Source organism: Poecilia reticulata, linkage group LG18, assembly GCF_000633615.1.
Source record: "Poecilia reticulata strain Guanapo linkage group LG18, Guppy_female_1.0+MT, whole genome shotgun sequence".
Lineage (NCBI taxonomy): Eukaryota > Metazoa > Chordata > Actinopteri > Cyprinodontiformes > Poeciliidae > Poecilia > Poecilia reticulata.
In genome coordinates, this window is record NC_024348.1 from 9,823,361 (window position 1) to 9,846,408 (window position 23,048).

At 40.7% G+C, this 23,048-nt stretch overlaps 1 protein-coding gene across 2 annotated transcripts in view; it reads right to left on the reverse strand.

The window, feature by feature from the left end:
• arap2 (ArfGAP with RhoGAP domain, ankyrin repeat and PH domain 2) overlaps positions 1-23,048 on the reverse strand; it is a 130,621-nt gene that overhangs the window by 81,184 nt on the left and 26,389 nt on the right. For both annotated transcript variants that reach the window (XM_008435470.2, XM_008435469.1), the window contains exons 8-9: positions 21,631-21,751; positions 10,386-10,579 (exon numbers count right to left, since the gene is read on the reverse strand). In XM_008435470.2, coding sequence (XP_008433692.1) covers positions 10,386-10,579; positions 21,631-21,751 — 315 coding nt within the window. The remainder of the gene's footprint in view (positions 1-10,385; positions 10,580-21,630; positions 21,752-23,048) is intronic.

A 23,048-nucleotide genomic window follows, 5' to 3' on the forward strand; every position in this document is an offset into this window, starting at 1 on the left:
AGTGATGGAAAAGACAGAGAAGCTCAGCAGTAGTTGGGTTGGAAAGAACATGGGTCCATTTCCCACAACATGTGAAGTGAGCTTCTCAAGCCTGGCTACTATAAAAACTAAAACCAGAGAGAGACAGAGTTGCTGAGGAAGAGCTTCATCTTTCTTCAATTTCTGCCAGAAAATCAGCTGTTTTCATCCAAACATGCACAGGTTTCACACTAGGTGGGTAAAATATACAGATATTGACATTTTGTACATGCAACTCTTCATATTGTAACAGTGAATATGAAGTGAAATGTTTCCCAAATATTATTGCTTCTTTCAGAATAAGAATTATTTTCTGTAAATGTCAATATACAGATATTGACATTTTGTACATGCAACTCTTCATATTGTAACAGTGAATATGAAGTGAAATGTTTTCCAAATATTATTGCTTCTTTCAGAATAAGAATTATTTTCTGTATTCCGGCTAAAAGAATGCTTGTGGATTAGTTTGTAAAACAGTTTTAAGTTTTCTACAACTTCTTTAAATTTAACACCACAGTGTTGTGGCTGTTCAGGGGTATTTTTGAAGAGGACATGTTAAGTGCAATTTGAAATAAGAAATGTAAAATGTGATAAAAATGCATTTTTGTGTTTATTTGATTCCTATTCAAGAGACTTTGATAAGAATGACTATATATGTAATATAGAGTATACAGAGTATCTTTGTTTACATTTTTGGTTGGTGGTGTGCCTCGAGATTTTTTCAATTAAAATAACGTACCTTGGCTCAAAAAAAGTTGAAAAACACTGGTCTAATGGACTTTATATTCTGGTTATTTCTGTAGAATAGGCTCAAAATCTCTTTAGTGCATTGCGTGACACCATTACGTAAAATACAGTTAATACCTTGTTTCTATGAGAGCGCAAAACCTAAACCTTTACTCATATGTGATGGGAGAAAACCATCTTGTTGAAACAAAAGTAATTTAAAGCATTTGTTTTCTTTCCAACTGTATTAGTCTCTCACTCTGTTGTGGAAGACTTCTGACCAATGCGTCATGTTTGTTGAGGTTTGCAGGTATTCGTTTATGGTCTCACCGCTGCATTTCAATCAGATTGAACTCTGTACTTTAAGCAGGAAGTTACACAACTTTAATTCTTTACTGTTGGGTCATTTTGTTGTAGGTTTGCTGCTGGTTTGGGATCACTGTCCTGGTGATTACACGGTTTCAGCTAAGCTCTACCTCTGACAGATTTGACACTACTACACTTTGGTAAACACATGACATTGTGGTTGACTGAGGTTCTGCAAGGTGTCCATATCATGCAGTGATTAAACCAGCAAAAGTCAATGACTCTTATCACCATGATAGACAGTACATATAGGGTGTCTTTCCTGAATGTGGTGTACATTATAACCATCTTTACTTTGGGTTTTCTGTTCAAAGAGTATTGTTCCAGAGATGTTATTAATCAGATGATGCTATGTAAATTTCTGCTGCCATTATTCTTTTCAGAGTATGGTGTTCTTTCGTAGTCTCTATTTTGATATGATTAGGAGCAGAAGGCAACTTTTGGAATTGGAGTTCAGCCCAAATATTGTTCGACAGTAGAGGATGACTTAAAAAAAAAAAAAAATGTGTATTGGGTAAGAGATTTCATTTTAAATCTCCTTAAATCAAAATCCACTTTCTTGAAATAAGTTTAATTTCTTCAGGGGCGCAGTCGTTTTCTTTAACTATTTTTTTTCCCTCACCACAGTTCTATTTTCTTGCGAAAAGACATGCGCTTGACTCATTTGACATTTGATTTATATTGAAAAGGAGTGCACTCAATTTTGTTGTTTATGTATCTAAGACCATGCCTGAAACTGTCTGTGTTAGCATTCTTTATTAGACACCATATGAATTCATTTTGCCCAAGAAAGAATCTGTAGCAGCAGAGCGGTCATGAGGTTGGAGTCATAACCTTTTGAAAGGCTAAGAGCAAACACAAAGGAAGATTCCCCAAACCAAGCGGGTCATTCTTGTCCAGGATTGCTTTCTGTCTGTGACAGCTAATGGAACTGGATATAAAGTGATTTGTAATACAGACGACCGGAGAAAATATAGTGCATCCCTTCTTCTCCCAGTGACGCACAAACCGAGTCTGCATGTGACGCGTGTGTGTGGGTTACATAGAAACAGAAGGAAAGGGGGACTTTATTAAGTGGTTTTGTGCTGAAAAAGTATGCTTGTGCTTTTACCTGTGCAAAACAGCAAAGCGCTTTGAAAGCCAAAGTTGCACCTGGGGAATCCAAACCAACTTGAGCTTTCAGCCTCAAATTTTTTTCTCACACCGACATGGGAGTTTGATGCGGGAAAAGCTGTTTTACTGAATTCCACGGCAAGTCTGCTTTTCCTCGACTTGACTGTCAACTTTCGCTGTTGTTTAGAACAGTTTCATAGCCTAAAGCTCTGACAAAGACAAAATAAAAACAGGTTGGAAAGATGGGGGAAGCACCCACCGCATCAAAAAGGGAGCTAAAACACACTCACTCGAGTGTGCAAAACACACACTGCAGTCCACTGCAGAGGCACAGAGACGAAGCGCAAAATGTGACAACAAAAATAAAAAATGGAGTCACGAAAAGAGAGCAAAAAAAAAAAAAAACACAAAGGTGATGGGATGAGGAAACCAAGAGGTGAAACAGGGTTTCAGTAAAAAATAATAGAGGTTTTCTAAAATGGGTCGGCTCAAAAGCTAGAAGTAAGTCTGTGTATAAAAAAATGCAAAAGAAAAAAAAATAAAGCATACACCAATATATATTGTACAGTGCTTTAAAAAGGTATCATGTGGAGCTTCTGCTTTTTCCTTTTACTGTCGCACTTAAAAGTTTAAGATGATGCCTGGGGTAGTTTCAATGGACAAAATCCACTGTCAAGCACAAAGAACACAAACATGCAAACACTAACATGCTAGCATGTTAGAAAACGAGCAACATGTTAAACGTGACAGTGTAATGGTCTGTGGCTGCTTTGCTACTTCAGGACTTCGCTGTAGCCGATGAACTGCAAAGTCTGGTCTCCACTAGAAAGTGGAGAAGTTAGATATGTTAAGAAATGCTGTATTAAGATCACCAAGAAAAGAGAAGGATTTTTTTTTTCAAATGCAATTATACATAGTTCTTAAAAGGTAATTGCAAAACAATATTGGGTCATGAATCACCAACCAATTCAATTAAAAAGGTGATTATGAACTAAAGATTGATGGCAAATTTGTAGAAAATTCAACTAAAGTGGCAGAGTTACTAGATGTCTTCGTACAGTAAAAAGATTCATATCACAAAGTACAGCAATATAGGTTAATATAGAACCGCATTAAGTGTAAAATCTAGTTAAAGTTACGTTCAGATCTTCAAGGGTTCGGTATTTCTATGAGATAGACAACAGTCCATAAAGAAATTATATCCTCAATTATTATTATTCCTTTAGATGTATAACTGATTCTACACTGTCCTTAGTGGTTTTCCATGCTGTAGTCATCCCAAAATCAAAAAAATAAAATAAAAAATGACCCTTTGTTGACTAGCAACTATAAACCCATCAGTGCATTTCCTACAACATCAAAAGTTATCTAATGATAACCGTTAAATACCTTCTAATGAAGATGACACGGTTATTTCTACTTATTGTAACAACACAGAGGAGCGGGTCAAGTTGGTTGACAGATGTTAAAGGAAAAGAAACAAGCTGGCTTAGTAAAGAAACATATGAACAGTTTGAACATTTTTCACTAAAAACCCACAGAGCAGATTCAAGCCCAAGACGCTTATTTTCAGGCGAGCACTTAGTCACGGCTGAATCTCGATTCGAATGTGAATTAAAGAACTTCACTTAAAGAAGGTCTGCTCCAAGGTCACGCTCAGCTTGAGTAATTTTACATTTATCGAAGACTGCTTTCCTGGTTGAAAAGTAAAGATCTACCTTTTCCTCCTCAATGATTAGTTTGCACATTTCAAATTATTTCACAAGCTGAAACTGGTCTGTCACAAATTTCACACCTTTAAAGAGGCAATATGTACGTCCCAGGCATTATACCTTTTTATAGCATAAGCAACTAATTATGTTATGATATATGTCAAACAAAAAAGAAATTGGACTTCGCAATTTGATGCCTCGGTCTCTTTAGGAAGCTCCTGCTTCTTCCGACACGCTGCCTTCAGCACGTCATTATGCCGTTAACAACCGTTGTTGGGAGTGCTGAATTAGTTTATATGATCAACTCAACCGACTTGCAGTTTCACCAGGAATTGCTAATTGCTGCTGCCGCTAGTCAAAGACACTCTCCACAATATAATTTACCATTTTATTGAGGGAATTTTTTCTTTTTTTCCTTTTACATTGGAAGGCTATTTCTTCTAGTTCATGGAAATCCTTATTTGAAAACTGCATATTATTATTAAGCAGATCACCTTTGTCCAACATCAAGTATCGCTGATGACTTTAAAACATGTCGGTATGAAAAAAAAAAAAAAAGAAATATGTAAGAGACAAGCATGTTTTACTGCACTATTTCTGTTGGTTCTTATTCAGAAAGCTCAGATTGTAGTCCTGTTGTTACATTTCTAAAAAAGAAAAAAAAAATGTGTTTTTCTGTTCATCACCGGCAAAAACAATCTCTGCTAATTACACCAAACAAAGAGGCAAATGAATCGACACCATCTTTGTTGATTGGGCGCATCTTTGGAAACGCACGCGGCCTTAAGAGAGGAAAAGGAAGCATGTGTTCATGTGTAGGAGAGCAACTCGCAGAATAATTAACGGCAAAACTTTGCAGAGCAGCCAAATTTTGCAGATTGCAAAACAAGATGGCAGTTGCTTAAATATTTGCACAGTGCAGACTATTCCAGCCTGAACTTCTTTTTTTGTATAGTGTGGGCTGGTTCAATTGGAGGTGGGGGGGGCTTTTAAAATCTGGATTTGACCACCATTAGCCCCACTCTTTCCCACAAAATTAGAAAATTGGCGGGAAAATAAAACCAAACCATTGTTCCAACGAAATCGAAAGAGGACCACGGCACTACCTCGTGATCATTCATTACGAAACGCTACGGATAATTAAGGCCCTCTGATCTGAGAAGAGGATGACAGAGGAGCTCGAGAAAGATAATGTGTGTGAAAGCAGTGACTTTAGTGTATGTTTAGGTTTTAATTGAGCAAAAACTTTTGATGTGAGAGCTTCGGGGCAGCCAAAACTCGCCTCTCTCTCTCCTATCAATTATAACTACATAGAGTTATTGCTCTTTTAAGTTCAGCATGTTCAGAGGTTTGAAGATGCATGACGCGATAATGAGAGCGCGCGCAATGTGACAGAGCGTGAAGCGCCCCTCGTTCACAGCTCGTTCCAGCAAGTAACCAATCAGTTCGATCACGGTTCTCCGCTGCGAGTCAAACGAGAGACATCTGACAGTTTACGTTGCCTGTGATTTAAAACATAAAGGTGTGCGCATGGTATGTGCCGAGAAGGCAATGCATTTACCTATGTCTAATGACCCTCATCCATCTAAGATAGCCAATTAGAGAGCTGGATGTTAGCGGCGGTCCAGCATTCGCCACTCGTTACCTACCCAATGTGTGCTTTGGCCTTCTGCTCCCTTCAATTAATTCACCAAGGATGGCAAGAAGGAGGAAGCAGACAGAAAAGAAAAGAAAGCTAGATAAAAATAACTCGCCCAATTACAACTGCTATGAGTTAGGTGGCAACCGTCGTGGCGCTGACTAAGGAAGAGAGAAGGAGGAGGAGGGGAGAGAAAAGGTCAAAAGGTGAACATTTGCACACCTTTGATTTGCCTGTTTGCTGCTTGTCTGCATAGAGTATTGACCTTGCACTTCTAAAAAAATATAAAATAAATAAAGGGAACTCTAAGAAGTATGTATGACAATAAGCTATGCTTTCTACTTACTCCTTTTTTGAATATGCCAGCTATTTCCTTTATTTATTTTTATTTATTTATTTCGAACATGATAAGTTTTGATGTTGTGAAATGTGTGTTTTTTTTATAAGTGGGTATCATTTACCTATTTGAAATAAATGCAAAAAAAAAAAAACTGTCTAGAACAGTGTAGAAGACATCCATTTAAAAAGAAGCACAACAGCTTTAACTAAATGCTAATATTTCTCCATGTCTACTGAACGTGTTAACGCCACACATTTTTAGCACGCAGACTTTCAATTCTAATGTTTCAGCTCGGTGATTACAGTTCGTGTTTCCCCAACGCATCAGTTAAGGAAGAAAGATGCACTTGTGAACTTGGCCCCGCAGCAAAAATTATTCTTAATTTGCTGATTATTCTCTTAGAAAAAGAAAGAGGGCCTTGATGTGAGAAATTCATTCTCCTTAGAAATTCTAAACAACTTTGTTTTTTTTGTTTTTTAAAGCCTTGGGATTATGCCAGTTGTCACAATAAAGAACAGCAAAGAGCTTTTAACCTAAAATAATTTCCACATAACAGACTACAACTGAATGCTTAATGTGTTTTGACGAGCAAATCAAGAAAGCAACTAGTAGCGCCCTCAAATCCAAAGTGACAAGACGAAAAGACTGCACACATGTCGATTGTTACTTCGTGTATCACGGCAGAGTGAGAATACAACCATGAGGGATGTATGAGAAAAGACACTAAAGTTCTATTGATTTTTCTAATACCAAAGCCCACTGCAGCGAAATCCTTCTGAGAGTAAAAGGTGATTGCACTTGGAGCACTTTTTTTTTGCTCTCCCTCTCTTTTTAACCCAACTGACTTTCTTTTACCTTAGTGCCTAAATGACCTTAAACGCAGCTCCATCACGGCTTACGATCCATGAGAAAATGGGGAAGGGGTGGTGAGGGAGGTGCTGGGCGGATGATGTTTCCAATAGCTCGTTCATCATGTTAGATTAAATACTCCACTTCACTGATCTTGAACGGGGCACAGTATCCCTCTCTTTCTGAGCTCTAGCTCTCCATCACCCTCTCATTCTCTTACAAACCACCAACGTTCGATTCTCACTCATGCAAGCCTTTGCGCTGAAGTGGTCTCTCCATCCCCTTCACTTCATCTTTGTCACCCTCCTTCCCTTGTCCCCGTCTTGTCTTCCTTTTTTGCAGCTCCGCTTCCCCCCCACTTCCGCAAAACGTGTTTCTGCTGCTGCATTTATGTGGCGGATTGAGCTTGTAAGCTGAAATAATACAATTAATTTGCTCTCTCCCTGAACCTCTCCTTCGCCGCGCTTCTCCCCGCCGTCTCAGATCAAGGAAGTGGAAATGTGCTGACATGGAGGGATACCCCAAAGAGAATTCTAACAAAGATGTTTGTTCACGCTAATGAAGAAAATAATGAAAGGCAAACAACAAAACTGCAAGAGCGAGCAAAACGAATTCGGCGCCAAGGAGGGATGGAAATGAGCTGAGTGCAAGTGGCATTATCAAATATGCACACAAATCTGAGCGAGGCAACAGTATCACTGCTGTGAGGTATCTTTCAATCTCACTTTGCTCCTGGGAAGGGGAGTCGGCAGAAATGATGTACATAAGCAGGGACTATCGGGGCCTAATAGGACAGACATCAAACAAAGACACCTTGAGAGAAACCGTGAGCGAGAAGAAAAACATACCTATTTTTTAATCTATAGCTAATTGGGAGATTAGGTTGATAAAATAGGTATATTAATCTGCATCAGTTCAATATCAACACAAAAAAGTTAACTAAAGGACTCTAAGTAACTAGTGCTGTCGAACAATAGAGGTTCTTTACATAGTTGCCAGTGAGTACTTTATTAAAAGTAACTTTGCAAGTCAGACTTTCAGCACAGAAATTTTGAGCGACAAACTGAGTGAAAAGTTAGGGTGATGGCATGGAGGTCTTCCAGACTCAAAAACTTTCGTTTGTCACCATAAATCATCAAAATATCAGAGAAAACATGCAAAAAGCTTGTCAGCACTGGGAATGTAAATTTATTTTTTGTATTTTTTTGGTCATGGAAAAAAAATATTTTGATTTTAATTCAATGTCAATAAAAAAATCTATTATAGTCCATGCATAATTTGAGTATTTTAAACGTTATGCTGGGAGATATACCAGTCTTATTTTCCATTAAAAACATGCTTCTCTATTAAAAGAAAATAACTAACTTTATATCTTCATACATGCATGACTGACCAATATCGGACTTAACTCCAGATGGGTCAAACTTTGTCTAAATTATTCAACGCCGACTTGTTTTAGGTTCAAAACGCAATGCAGGATAATGGGATGACAATACAAGCTACCCCATTTCATGTAAGGTTAATATATGATGCATCAAGAGGATGTCTTGCTGTCTGGTGTGATCACCAGACAGCAAGGCATGCTGTCTGGTGATCTTCACTCAGTGCTTTATGGTGACTATCAGGCGGTCAGGCAACTGCCTGATAACTCGTCATTCAACAGCAATCCCCCGTTTGGGCTCTTTTAAATGTAAAAGACATTTAAATCCGGGAGCAAACCTAATCGTTTCCACACAAACTTAGTCCAAGTTTGACTTTTTCGTATGGTTGCTTGACTGCAACTCCCGAATAGTTAGTTATTTTTCCCCTCAAAGAAATGCACATTCTAGTTTCTGCAAAGCAAGCCATCTGTGTTTTGCTGTAGTTGTGAACTATAAAATAAAAAGCAAACTTGTGATCCTTTTATGTCCGACATTCTGTAATCAGTGAGAACAAATGTACACTTCTAAAGTTTTTAAAAGGTTTCCTGGTGTCTCATGGTGCTTTATATCCCATCTGGGGGAAAAATGCATGTATTATTTCAGTGTTTGAGAGAAAGTTTCTGTTTTAAACAGTGCCAGCTTCTCTTAGTTTTGCTGTACTTGACTTTTTTGCAAATTTCTACCTACTTTTCCCTCCTGCTGTCTTGCTGTTCGACAGGGTTTTGCATAAACGTGTGACTGGCGTAGAGTCTGTAGTAGGAAGGCCTTTGCATACTAATACTGTTCAAGCAACATCACTGACACATGCCTGCTTCCTCCACCTCACACTAGCTTTGCTGAAACTGCAGTTTGTTAGAGACGAGTGTGACTTTTAGTTGGCGTCTAGAAAATAATGGCGAGCTAACGGCCGCAACTTCAGACGGATGGATAGTAAATACTGAACTTTCTGAGGTTCAGCAACTATTACTTTCTCCGCCGTCTTTCTATTAATTCACTCTTTGACAAACGTGTTAATTTCTCTGGGGAAAAAAAAGGAATAAACTTTTTTCCCCACCAGTCAAAGCACAAAAGAAGACTGAGAATGACGAAAGGCATGCAGTGCACCAAAGCTGCTTTTTTTCTAATGTTAAATGAAATGTATCAGTCTGTTTTGAAAAAGTAGTTACATGAAGGGGAAAAAAATGCAAGAATCTGAAAAGTTCACCTTGCATCTGTATCCAGCTCTGCTGGGTCAAAACTTCAGGGGAGCTTAGCCACATTTTGCTGCAGTGACACTTACAAGTGTTTCTAATTAGCTCTGTCCATCTTCACATGAACTCTGACCGTCGTCGGTGACTCTCCTGATGAAAAGCGGTTCAACAGTGTGATTACTGCCACCATGTTTCATTCACACTGGGGATGGTTTGCACTGTTTTCAACCACATCTTGCATTTTACATGGAGCCCAAAGCGCCACCTGAGGTTTCATCCGATCAGATCACTTTCTTGTCATATCTCCTACTTGGCTTGGAGCAAAATGCCAGCATTACTTCTTATGGTCGTCTTTCAACAGTACTACTTCTTCTTGCCATTCTCCATTACTTCTCAACTGCTTCTCTGCTTAATACACTCCTCCCCCAGCCTCAGTTTACGTGGATGGTCACGTCTTGGTAGGTTTGCATGTGTGTCAAACTTTTTCTGCTTTCAGCTGTTTGATTGAACGGCGCTCTTTTGGATGTTCTGAACTTACGATATCGACTTGCTTCGATCTTTACCACAACTTTATCCATCTCCATGACGCCGTTTGTTCACTGAGGTTCTTAAATCATAGTAAAATACATTGACGTTTGCGCTTCTAATAAAATAAATTCAGGAAAAGCTTAGAGGGTCTGTATGACGTCTACAACTCAACTTTGGATTTGCATGCTAAGGTCTTGTATTTCCGGTTGTTGTAATTTTGGGGGCTGAGCAACAAGGTTTGCAAACCAGAGTTTTCTGTGTGCTAGCATGTGCCTTTTCTGCAAGCACCCAGTATTTCAGAGCAGACCAAAACATCTTAAAACACACATGCGCACAATGCAGATATTTACTGTCTGTGTTGCACATTCACGAGCCTCTCCAACTCTCCCGCTGCCGCTTCAAGGAGGCTTATCATCTTCCGTCTTTTAAACACGAAACTGTCATTCTGTACAGAGGAGTTCCCGGTGGTGTTGGAAGTACCTGTTCTGTTTTGCAGAGCCTGACTTTACTCCCCACCAGGGACACCAGCAGTCTGCCTTTGTAACCACGGAGCTCCAGCAAGCCTCGCTTGTTTGTGGAGGAGAGGTGGGGAAGGCTGTCGGTGCACTTCTGGGAGCTGCAGGCGGGGGGGCGCACGGCCGTCTGAAGAGTTTCCATCCACTCCTGGCGCTCCCCTGTGGACACGTGCATGAGTGAGAGACAGGAGCGGAGGAAGAAGGGAAGCAGATGGCGGATGAGGACACATATGTGAGAGCGAATGCAAAAGGGGGGAAAGGAATTAAGAAAATAAGAAGAAAGAAGAAAAAAAACAAAAAGACATTGAGAGTTCAGGATCTCCTAGAGTCTTTACATCACACTGTTAGTGAAGAAATTGAAAAATGATGAACTGAGTTATATTGGTTCTTTGACTGCTCAAGCGCAACTGAATGTGATACAGAATATTCCAGGCTGAAAGAAAACTTATTGAAACACAGGATGAGGCACAATTGCTAAAATGATCTTAGCTCGCAGAAGAGGAAATCCTACGACGCTGAAAGAAAGTAGCAAATATCTCCACTAAAGACATAGACGCCAAGTGCCACTTTTTATATTCTGAGGCTTCGGGGCAAGAAGCGAAGTAGGTAATTTCAGACTGACACATAAATATATAAACGTACCAATATAGCTGATCTTCTAATGAAATGCAGCAACAACAGTTCACAGACTCGGCTCAAAATGGAAATTAAAGTGAGCAAAGTCACAGAAAGGTGTGAGCACATTTCACAGACAAAATTATCTGATTGTTTAACACACATATAAGTACACATTCAGCTGAGAGTCTTGCTTCATCAAAGAGCGTGCCTGATAAGGCTTTTAATGATGTTTCCCATAAGTACAAAACAAATCTTAGTGAATTAAAATGAATAAAAGAAAAAGCTATGCAAACCAATCCCTAGGCGAAATAGTAAACCCCCCTAAACTTAAAAACCGGTTGTGCCAACCATGGTGTGATTCGAGGCAATGAGCTTGCTACCATTACTTTGTACAACTCTAGTGTCAGGAACTTTTGACCCACTGTTTACTGCAGTGACCTTTGATTTGCTTAGACAAGACCAAAACCTCTGTTTGGATTACTGTCCTGTTTTAAAGCCCAGGTATGCCTGAGTATACTTGAGTTTTTGGTCACAAATTATAGCCAGGTGTCGTCCATAAGGATTTTCTACACGAGACCAGAAGTCGTGGTTCCAATAAATGTGTTCATCTGGGCCAGCAGGTTGTTTTCTGCCTTTAACCTTTGCTGTGGATACAGATTTTGAAATCTCTTTGCTATAAACTGTGGCACAAATTTGAGTTAATTTGTGACCTGCTGGATGAGTCATTGAATAACTTTTTGAGTAATTTTTGGTTCACCACCTCCTTGGAAGATTAATGTTTCCTTCATCTGTGGAAGATGGCTTTCATTGTAGTTTGTTGGAAACCCAAAAGCTTAAAAATGTCTTAGAAATGTAACCCTTCCCATGTTGATTTTTTTCCCCCTCAGATATCCATCCATTTCTTTGGGCAAGGTGTGTTGCTTTTTTGAGATCTTTCAGCCTTCTTCATGTTGTCAGACAGGTCCTAGTTAGGCGAGTTCTTGAGTGTGGCTGGTGAAACTCAACAGAGCTGTCCAAAAATGTTGGTTATTTACAGTCAGTCCTTAATTTAGCAGAGAATGTAGATTGATCTGAATAACATTGCTTCCTCCTTAATTAACAGAGTGTTGTAGTTAAGATGACATGACCTTTAAAAGTCTGAGTGATCAAGCAAAAAAGTAGAAACTATAAACATGCAAATACTTATGCATGACAATTAAACCAATGGCATTTCATTAAGGTTCATGTTAAGTTTTGTCCCAAAAATTCTCGTGTCCTTGAACAAAACACAGAATTTGGAAAAAAAAAAAAAAAAAAAAAAAGCCCGGAAACTTACAGAAAATCCCTCCCTGGATCACAGCTCAGCTAAATGGACCAACACAGAGCAAAGGCGTCATGTTCCAGCCAGGGTTTTACATTCAAACAATGTACACTCAAAAAGGGCTTGTCAGACATCTTCCTCTGCAACTTTTCAAACAGACTTAAAAGGAGACACGAAGCCGACACTGTAAAGCCCATTCCCCCACCGCCCGAGACACTGAGCTATCAAAGCCAGCAAAGTGGAAACACAAGAATTACCAAAGGATTGCAAACACACACAGTCTAACATCACAGGTCCAGAGCTGAGCCCACAGAGGCAAGTGTTCAACACAAAGACAGAAAAACAAGTATCAAATAAAATCTGCAAACTAGTATCAAACTCCGGAATCAGTTGGGAAAGTCTTGCAAATTTGAAAAAGTCAAAAGAATCCACTTGTTTGTTTTTTTTCTCTCCACCATTCTTTTTATCGCCATAAAAAAAGGACATTTGAAGGTTTCTAAAGACTCTGAAAAGTCAACAGAGCTACGTGCAAAATTCATGCATCTTCGGAGGCAAGATCCAACAACAAAACACCAGAGACGGGACCGAACGAGAGGCGCTCATCGGGAAAACACAAGACGCCGAAGTAAAGCTGGAGGAACAGGAGGTTGCATTTGTCGCCAACTGTTTTAAATGTTGATGCTTTTACCTCAAGTAATCACTGCTCTGCTGGCTTTTGGTGTCCAATTTGGTTCATCATGTGCGTGTTCTTTGATATGCACAAATCACGTCAGCACAACTAACAAAGTGGCTGCCATCCAGGAAATAAAGAAATTTGTGCAAATCGCACCGCCGAAGCCCATCCGTGAAAGGAATAAAGAAAATAATGCTTTCAGTTATGGCTTATTGATCTCTTTAATGGAAAAAAAAAAATCTGTCTTTTTACTTTTTACCCCCTTCAGGTTATTTTGAGAACAGAAGTTCCCAGAGATGACAGGTACTCTGTGTCTCCTTCAATGTATCGCAGAATGAGAAGAAATCCACTAAGGAACAACATGTACCGGACTGGTAAGGATGAAGAGGCACGCTGACATCCGATTGTCTACATGAAGAACCCAATCTGAATAAAGTTTTGCTGCGCATCCTTTCTACAAGCACAGGAGATGCACTGTGTCTGCCTTCAACAGGCAACATAACAGATTATTTATACGACAAATACATATTTCTGAGTCCAATTTTAAGCTTTTCAAAGGCAGCGAACAATTTATCAACATTCTTAGCCATTTCCAAAATGTGCAAAAAATATTCTTTCAAATTGCATCTGTGGGATATAGAATGTAGAGATTTTAAATCCACTTTGAAATAAAACTATAGCACAAAAGAGTATTGCATATTTTGCTGATTATTGACTTGTCACTTTAGCTTGGAGTGAGTAAAAACCAACATATGGCTTCTGGGAAAACCAGAAAAGACCAAGACATTTTTTTCCCCCCAAATACAGAAATCTCATCATAATAGTTTCAGGCATTCCAAGAGTTGCATGGATGCTCCACTTCTCAATCTCCAGGACAGATCTTGTGCTAAGACCTTGGCTACAGATTCCACAGCAAACCTTTAGAGGTCCAGTGGTGAGGACTGTTTTGGTAGCAAAAAGAGGAACCGAAGCACTATTCGGTAGATGCCCTTTAAATGAGAAGGAATGTGGTTTTGCTCTTAATCCACAAACATGACGTTGAATGCTTTGCTTTTCTGGTTTGATTAAAACACGACTGGAGCATGTTTTGTAGTCGCTGCGTTGCCCTTCTCTGTAGGAACGACAGTGTTTCTTAGTCAATTCCTAGTCAAACAGACTGTCTATCCCTCGATTTTGGTTACAAACATCCCATGGAGAAGTTTCTCATCTCCGCGGGCCTTCCCGCCCAACAGAAGACCCACCCGGCGCATCTGCTTCCTGTACCTGAGCTCGTCTCTGGTCCAGCGGCCCATGAGGTTCTTATGAATTCACAAAGAGCTGGCGTATCAATAATAAACAGCCCTCTCAATTATTGACAGCTCTGTACATCACCACTCTTTACTGTTCGTCCCCCACCTTGCTTTCTGAGGTCCATTACCTGCACTGCACTCACTTATTTGCCTGTTCATTTATTCAGGGGCCTCCTTCTTTTCTCCCCCTGCTCATCTCTCGTTTTCGACTGAGCTGTCAGGCTGACTGCAGATGGAGGGTGGGATGGAGCGAGGAAGAAAGGTTGGGAGAATTAGGAGAAATTTACGCCTGCATGTGCCTATCTGATTTGCGTTCTTGAATGTTTTTGTTTTTTTTTTGCATATGTTATGGAGTATGTCTCTCTTCAAAAGGAACTAAAATTTCTTTATTGCTTGCCAAAATCATCTGTTTTTGGGGGGTTTCTTTAGTTTTTTTTTAACTCTGCCTTCACCTCTGCACACATAGAAAAAAAAGCCCACCGCTCCATCCAGCATTCGGCACTTATTACAGGAAATATGCATGTGCAGCCAGCTATCTGAAAGACTGTTCCACTCTACACCGAGAGAGACGAGGAGAGAGGCATATAATCCTCACAGAAAGTGGATGAGATGAGAGCCAGGTCCACTCTGCGCTCACCAGGGGTCTTAAAAGCCACCCACACAGTCTCTATCAGCAGTAATAACAAAAGAAAAAGGGAAAAACAAACAAAAGAATGTTATTTTGTTTTTTTTGTCTGGTTCCATTTATTTTCTCTCATTTCAATCATTTCATGCCAAAATCTACAAATACTGAATTTAAACATTCACATTAGTGTCCATTTGTTGAATGTCCGTGTTTCTTATGCGGCTGACATCATGGGGCTATACGAACCGCATTTCCATTACAGCCCATTTGTATTGCAATCACCTAAATAACTTGCATTTGCAGAAAACAGTTTGATGACCTTTAAGAGGACGCAGAGCTTTACACACAGAAACGGACGGACTCTGAAGCACCGTTTCCGCTGACGGTACGGCTCGGGTCGGTGTGGTTCAGTTGCTGTGTTTTTATTACTATTAAAAGGCATTTTATGGTCAGATGAGACAAAGACCGTGTCTGTTTAACCACAAATGCCAAGAAGCATGTTTAGATCGTTTTAAAAGAATAAAAAAAGATCTGACCCTTAATCTGTATAAACTGGGCCATCTTTTGCTACTGTGCAAATGTTGACATTTTTGAGTAAAACTTTTCAGTGATTAGTTTTTCCTATTGGTTACAAATGGTATAGCTTAGTTGCTTAGTTTTTAATGATGCCGTTTGTTCTTTATGTTCTCTAACAAACCCATATGAGATCCACCACAAAACCGATGGATGAATTAAGTGAGATTAATTTACACACAAACGGACAGTGTCCGTTGACCTGAGTTTTATTCAGGGAAATCTGTCAAGGGGGAGGTGGGAAAACAAATCTACTCCACACTTTTCAAATTTGTATTTCTTAAGAAAAAAAAAGAAAAATAAGATTAAATGTTGTGCAAGGCCTGCAAGTACGTTTGCAGAAACTAAATAAAGTCAAACTAAAGGTCTTATAATTCTAGATGTGTTCTCTCTCTGACCCGCTCCCACTGTTTATTTTTATTTACTCATTCTCTACATCTCTCCGGCCCGCTTCCCTGTCAACTCGAACCAAACCAACATGTTCTACGAGCACTTGTGGAAAGCAAATGCCAAGACATGAGAATACAAATCACTTGCCTTTATATTTCTTTTTAACACAATAAATCTCATCCTCTGTCAAGTAGCATGTTTGTCTGAAGCCCCTCTGCAGATCGCCAACCCCAAAGATCCAGCCTGCTTTCCGTCACTCTATCACAGTCTTCCTTCCTTCTTGCCATCTTTTCTCTCTCAAGCTGACAGTACCTGAGGGAAGAGGCCACCTGCGGACCAAGTGGGGAATCAGCCGACAGCTGTGTGCACACTCTCTCCGGTGGCCTTCAATTATTCACTCACTTCTCCCTCCTCCTCCTCTCCATCTTCACTCTGCTCTTTTCATCTCTCCCCACCGTTGCTGCCTTAACCTCTCTCTGTCTCTTTTTCACACAGATTGCATGTGGCATTATCCACCCCCCCTGTTATTCTCTGGTTTAATCCCCTCCCTTTCTCGTTGCTCCCTTTTTTTTTGCTTCTCCACCTCTTGGACTTCTCTGACCGCCACTCCATCACTTTGTTCACCGTCCCTCCTTTCCTCGACTCCATCAGCTCCCTTACCTTCACTCCGCTAACCTACTCTCTCTTTCCCTCAATCTCCCGACGTCTCCTCCTTCCTCACGTGCTTCCCCAAAGATTGATGACTCTTCAGCACCAGGCAAACAGGCCTGTTTAAAGTTGCATGAGGTGATGAGACCAACTTTTCTCCTCCTGTACTTCTCCTGCTCCAATTTTCCTCCTGCCTCCCCTCCTTAAATCTGACGGCGGTGGCCACTTCTGCAGGAGAGGCCTCACGCTGTTCCACACGGGTCAGAGGACTCCAAATCAGACAAGCTCTCGCTCGTTCTCAGCTCAAGTCAAGATGCGTCAGTGTGACGCGTGGCAACGAGCAGTGAATTGACTTTGTGATAAATGATCCCCCCCAAGGACCCACGACTCATGAACAGACAAAAACAAGCTGATTGTCGTTGATATAATGACAGTGAAATGACAGCGGCAGCAGGGAAGACTGCCTGTGCTTGGCTTGCTGAATGTGCTGCTTTTTATATTGGACAAGTAGATGCAAGATTTTACAAAAAGATTTAGTGCACATATTCCCTACGTTAGCAAAATTTATTAAACAACTGCTGAGCCCTGTTGTCTGGCCCGCTGGCACTCCTAGTTGATGGGCTGTAGCCCGCTCTGGCTTCCTGTGGGGTGATTGGAGGGTGTCTCTCCACTGTCCCTGGCCTGGTGGGTGAGCCAAAGGCTGTGGTGGCTGGAGCTGGGTAGGTTGGAAGCATAGGTGGGGCAGAAGAGAGTCTGGGAACAGTAGGGGGATTAAGAGATTTGGGTCATGCTTGGGCAGACAGTGAGGGTTTGGAGGTTGGGTGCACTAGATGGGGCCTGGGGTCCTGAGTGGTTTGACTTTGACATGTCTCTGGGTCCTGGGCTAATCTTTCCTGACCTTGGTCAGGGATATTGGTATGGGTGGGACAGGAGTGGGCTAATTTGGGTACTGCCCCCCAGGTGAATTCATACCAGTGCCTTGGCACCCATTCCTTGTACGTCCTCCTCTTTGTCCTCTCCTCAGTTCCTGTGCGTTTTCTGATGCAATTTTTGTGTGCACGCTCAGGCCACGTCCCAGAATGCTGAGCTCCAGCAGGGTGGCCTTTGGTTCCTCAGCAGAGACTATGCTGAGATCTGGTGGACATGCCTCCGTCTTGACCTTTAATTTGGAAAGCTCATCAAATAGGATAGTTAGGCGTCTTCCACACCTTGGTCTTTCTGAGTTTTTGCTAAAGCTGTGGGCTTGTGCTTGTCCGGTGCTCTGGGTGGATGTCACCCCTACTTTTTGCTTGGTCTGCAGGGGTTTGGAACAGGCCCCAAGCAGAGTCACGGACTTGGCCTTCACAGTGGCAGATGACTGTGAGGCTGGATTGAGGGGGCTCTGTGCACTACGTTTCACCCTATACCCCCTCTTTGGCCTGGGGCTGCTGCTCCTGTGCTGCATTGTCCATCTACCTCTGAGAGGCATATGGCTGCACTGCTGTGTTGTGTCTGTCTGCCTGGGGCTTCTGCAGTCTTCCATAGCAGAGTCCACCTATTCTTTGCTGCTCTTGGGTGCTGTGTGGTGGTGCAGGTTTTCAACCATTCTCACCACTAACTGTGCATCTCAAGGTGACAAACTCACTCACAAACATTCAACACAAGCACACGCACTAAAATATAAGCAATCCAAATGGTTGAAAGGTTACTATTAAGACAATATGGCATGCCGACCAATAATACTGAATACAGTTTTGATTTAATAAAGCAATCACACAATTAGGATTCCATCTTGAGATATCCTTTTTGCAGAGCAAAACTTCCCTGCCACATGTAGTCAACTAGCTTCTCTTCCTGAAATGCTACCAAAGGACACGTGAAAAAAAATAACTTGAACTAGACTGGTTGAGAAATGTTATAGTGCTTTTGTCAGAAATAACAGAATTGTGTGTGTAGAAAGTTAAAGGTGGAAATTAAATTCCCTTCTAGAGGAGCAAAGTCCTGGAAACAAAAACTCTACTGGGCAGAACACTCAAGCTCCCCTGCCTGTAAGACATGTATGTATAAGAAATTTTATTTTAGCTTTCTAAAAAAAACATGGCTTCCTAGGCAAGAATTGTGTGGCAGCAGCAAGGACGTCCTTTCATGTCCACATTATGCTCAAAGTCCGTTTCATCAAACGAGTGAAGTTCAAGGCACAACTTTAACAATAATGGGTTATTTTTTTGTAAATTACCCATTTAAATGAAAAGAGCCACAGTGACATGCAGTGTAGGATGCGGGTCACTTTCCACAATGTCCAGCTAGCTGTAAAAAAGGAAAGATCCTTCTTAAAGGCATTGAACAGTGACTTCCTCCATTGACTGTGAGGGCACTCTTTTCATTCAACATGTCAACATTGTGACTGAATCTGAAGCAAATAATTAACCTTTTTAACTCCAGTCTTTATCCAAATGAAAAAGGATCTCTTTAGCTGGGATACAATTCAGCATACAGAACTGTTTTGGTGCTACCTGAACAGTTGGCATGTACAAAAAGACGTCTGCTGTCTGAGGAGTAAATGCTGGACTTTTTGCCCGTGTTAGAAATGAATCAGAGCACAAAGGTGCAATAATCAATGCGCTGCGATGAATAAACGAGAAAGTTTTTAACTGAATTAATGTGTGCGCTTTTGTTTTCGTTCATTCTCTTCTCACAGTGTGCCACACAATGAGTCGAGGATTCTCGGAGCCATTATTATGCAAACCTCAATTCCACCAATCTTACTTGTCCAGGGGAATCAAAGGGCGGACGATATCTGACCCGAAACACAGATGGACGATTAGCGAACAAGCTGTTTGACCTGAGCTGCTTAACTGACTGCCATCAAACATGTAGGGGGTTGATGGGAGAAGGCAAGGACCAGATCTGTTTCCTTTGTTTTATTCAGGCCTCGACACAAAGCCTCCACCGAAGAGATGAGAAACTAAATCAGACTCCAGTTTTGACTGATTTAACAAAAATTTGATAATTAAAAAGCCAATTACTTCCCTCAGTTTTATCACATATTCTGAACATAAAGTGGCACTATAACCTACAGGTTAAGTAAAGGAAACAAAAAACACACAACGTTAAAATTGTCTTCAGTCTTCCTCAGCTTTATGGTTGCAATTGCCTAATTTTCATCTTGATCATCCCTGACTAGTGACTGGCGAGTGGGAAGCTCAAAAATCATATCTAATTTTTTTTTTTTTTATCATCACTTAATGCATGATACATAGCCAAACCAAGTTGTGCTATCAATCATAAGTATCAGTGAGGAATTTTAAAAGTGAAGTCATTATAGAATTTTGCTCTAATCCAGTGTTTTTCAACCTTTTTTGAGCAAAGGTACATTGTTTTAATTGAAAAAAATCACGAGGCACACCTCCAACCAAAAATGTAAAGATACTCTGTAGCCGCCTATATTACACATATAGTCATTCTTATCAAAGTGTTTTGAATAGGAATCAAATAAACACATTTATTTTTATTATATTTTAGATTTCTTATTTCAAATTGCACTTAAATGTCCACTTCCAAAATACACCTGAACAGTGCCACAACACTGTTGTGTGATGCATGAATGTAGTAACATTCATGCATCACTAATTCTCTTGTTTTAATGTAAAATGCTCTGTACCTACTGCCATCTAGTGATRATAAAATTACATGATTACGCCGCTAGTCACTACTACAGCAAAGACACTCAAAGATGGCATTACTCGCAGATTAATTTGGTTTCAAAAAATCTTTTAAGACCAATTTTCCAGACTATGAGCGCACCATACTATAAACCTGGTATCTCTGCCGCTCTCGGTTTCCCATAAGGACCCAGCAGAAGGCTGCATCCTAATAACTGCTGCATATATTAAGGACGCAGTTTTCAGTCTCCAAATCCGGTTTTGTTCATGCAGAGTTTACATACAGCGGCTTTTTTTCCCGCCTGTGCTGCCAGATCGATACTCCTCAACTTAGAAGTTGCATCATATGAGTGTGAAAACATTTCTCCGTCGTGCCTGCTGCTAGCATGTGCTTGTTCTAAATGAAAATTGGTGTGTTCTTTGATTTCCAATTTTGACTTTCAATGATTCACTTCCTGCTAAAGAGCCCCCTGGTGGTTGAAGAGAAATCCACAGAAAAGCCACATGTTCAAAGTGTAGGAAAGTAGTAGCAGCTTATAGTCCGGAAAATACGGTAGATGAAATTGGATAATTTCCATGGCACACCTGACGGTTACTCATGGTACACTAGTGTGCCGCGGCACAGTGGTTGAAAAACACTGCTCTAATCTATATTTTTGAGTGTTCAATTTCAATCATGGAACAGGAAAGATTTAGAGTAGGGGAAGGATGTAGACAAAAACTATTTTCTTAGCTAACTGCGCTAATGTCTGGGATGCAAATGCCATTATTGTACTAAAGTAGGGATGCCCACGTCCAGTCCTGGAGATCTACCACCCGGCAACTTTTAGATGCGGCCCTGGTCCAGTGCACCTGAATGGAATTATTTGAACATGAAATGTGAATTTTCTTAAAACAACTGCATTTCTGGGTTGAAGTTTTAAAAAAACAATAGCCGTGATTGATATTGTCACCCCTTTCTCTTGATCTTACCAGTCTCCTTAGCTTTGTTTAACGCAGGCACACACAAAAAAAATTGTTATTGATCTTTTCATATGGACTTTGAAAGGCAGAAAATCTTGCCCAAACAAACACCTCTTTCTTCGCAAAGTGACACTCTGCGAAGAAAGACTCAGAGTCATGAAAAATCTCTGGTGAAATTAGCCGTGGGAGGAAAAATAAGCCGAAGAGAGCGAGGGAGAGAGAGAAGTGCATTTATAGAAAGACAGGAAAAATAGGTGAAAGACAGAAGATTACCACAGAGGCATTTAGAAAGAGAGGCGACTCTGGGAGAGAGTGAGGAGACTGTAAAAAAGGAGAGAGTGAGAAAAAACAAAGGCAGACATCAAATCAGACGGTCAGAGTGACAGAGGCAGACTGACGAGCAGCAAGAACACGTTGGGGAGCTGAAAGACGACTGAAAAATGCAGGAAAACAAAAACAAAAACAAACAAAAAACAGGGTCTTAATGTACCTTCTTTCTCGGCCCGGAATGTGAAAGTCCGGAGGCCCGTGATGACCTCAAACTTATTTTCGCCCAGTCCTTTCACCTGTCTGATGGCACTGACCAGGATCAGACCTTTGGAGTACATCTCCTAAACAGAGAAACACACGATAAGAGCTCCAAATACACACGCACACAAACTGAGCTACATTCATGCAAATATTGCTATCGAATTCCTGTTTATTCCCATTAACTGCGTCTGTAAACACACAATGACTTTTTCCCCCCCCAGCGCATTGTTTGCATCAATAGATGTGTAAATCAGACTTGTATTACCATCAGCTGGGATTGGGTTTGGTTTGAAACAGCACTGACAGACATCCTCATCAAAGCAGAACCACATCCCATCAAATGCGGCGTCAAATTTGTTCGCACAAATGGCTGCCTCTGTTCTTTTTTCAAGCGTCAACTTCAATAAACGGCACTAAGCTCTCGGACAAGCGAAGTGGGTCAAAACACTACAGATGCTGCTGGAATTAAAAAAAGAAAAAATCTGCCATACATTCAGAGTGAGAAAGTCACGTTTGATCGGCAGTAGTTGATCTCTCTACTGGGGACAGGAAGTGGCTGATTTTCAGTTGGACCAGCACCGACCAGATATTGCTCAGCCGGAAACTCAAAAAGCTAATCTTTCTCTGATTTGTGCACAACATAAAAATGCCAACAGCACTCTAGTGCAGAAGTTGTTACTGTGGGAAGTAAAGCGATCCACTGCCTGTTTGTGGCAACTATTCATGGATTTTTCTACAAAAACAAAAAAAAAAACAACAACAAAAAAATCAGTTGCAGAAAATCCGCCTGGTCGCAGATCCTTTTTTTATTTCAGATGAAAAAGCAGCTTGGGGAGCTTAAGCATTTAAATGCTACTTGACACACAGTCAACCGAGGGAGAAATGAGGCGCAAAAACATCAAGTATTAGTAGTTTATCCCAGCAATTTTCAGCTTTCTATGTATGCGACGCCACATTTGGAAAGAAATCGCAATGGTGCTCGGTGAGCTCCTGCTTTCCTAGTTGTAACCTTGACTTCAGGTAGCGTTCTTGTTTTTGTGGTTGGTTGGTTGGTTTGTTTCTTGCAGCTGGGAATTTGGAAGAGAGTGCAAAGAGAATACACCACAAAATGCTACACAGATACATAAAGATGTCAAATCTGTGAAAGTTTTGTCTTGGTATCTCATTAGTGAACCCCTATTTCATAATGTCTCTTCTCACACAGGCGTACGTGCACGTACGCCTGTGTGCTTTCATCAATATCCCATCAAATGTTGCGGCTAGTTCATTCCCACAAATGGCTTCTGCTGTTGTTTTTTTAATTCAATCATCAACTTTGGCAAATGGCACCAAGCCCTTGGACAAGCAGAAGCAGGGTGAAAGAGTATTAGTGTGATC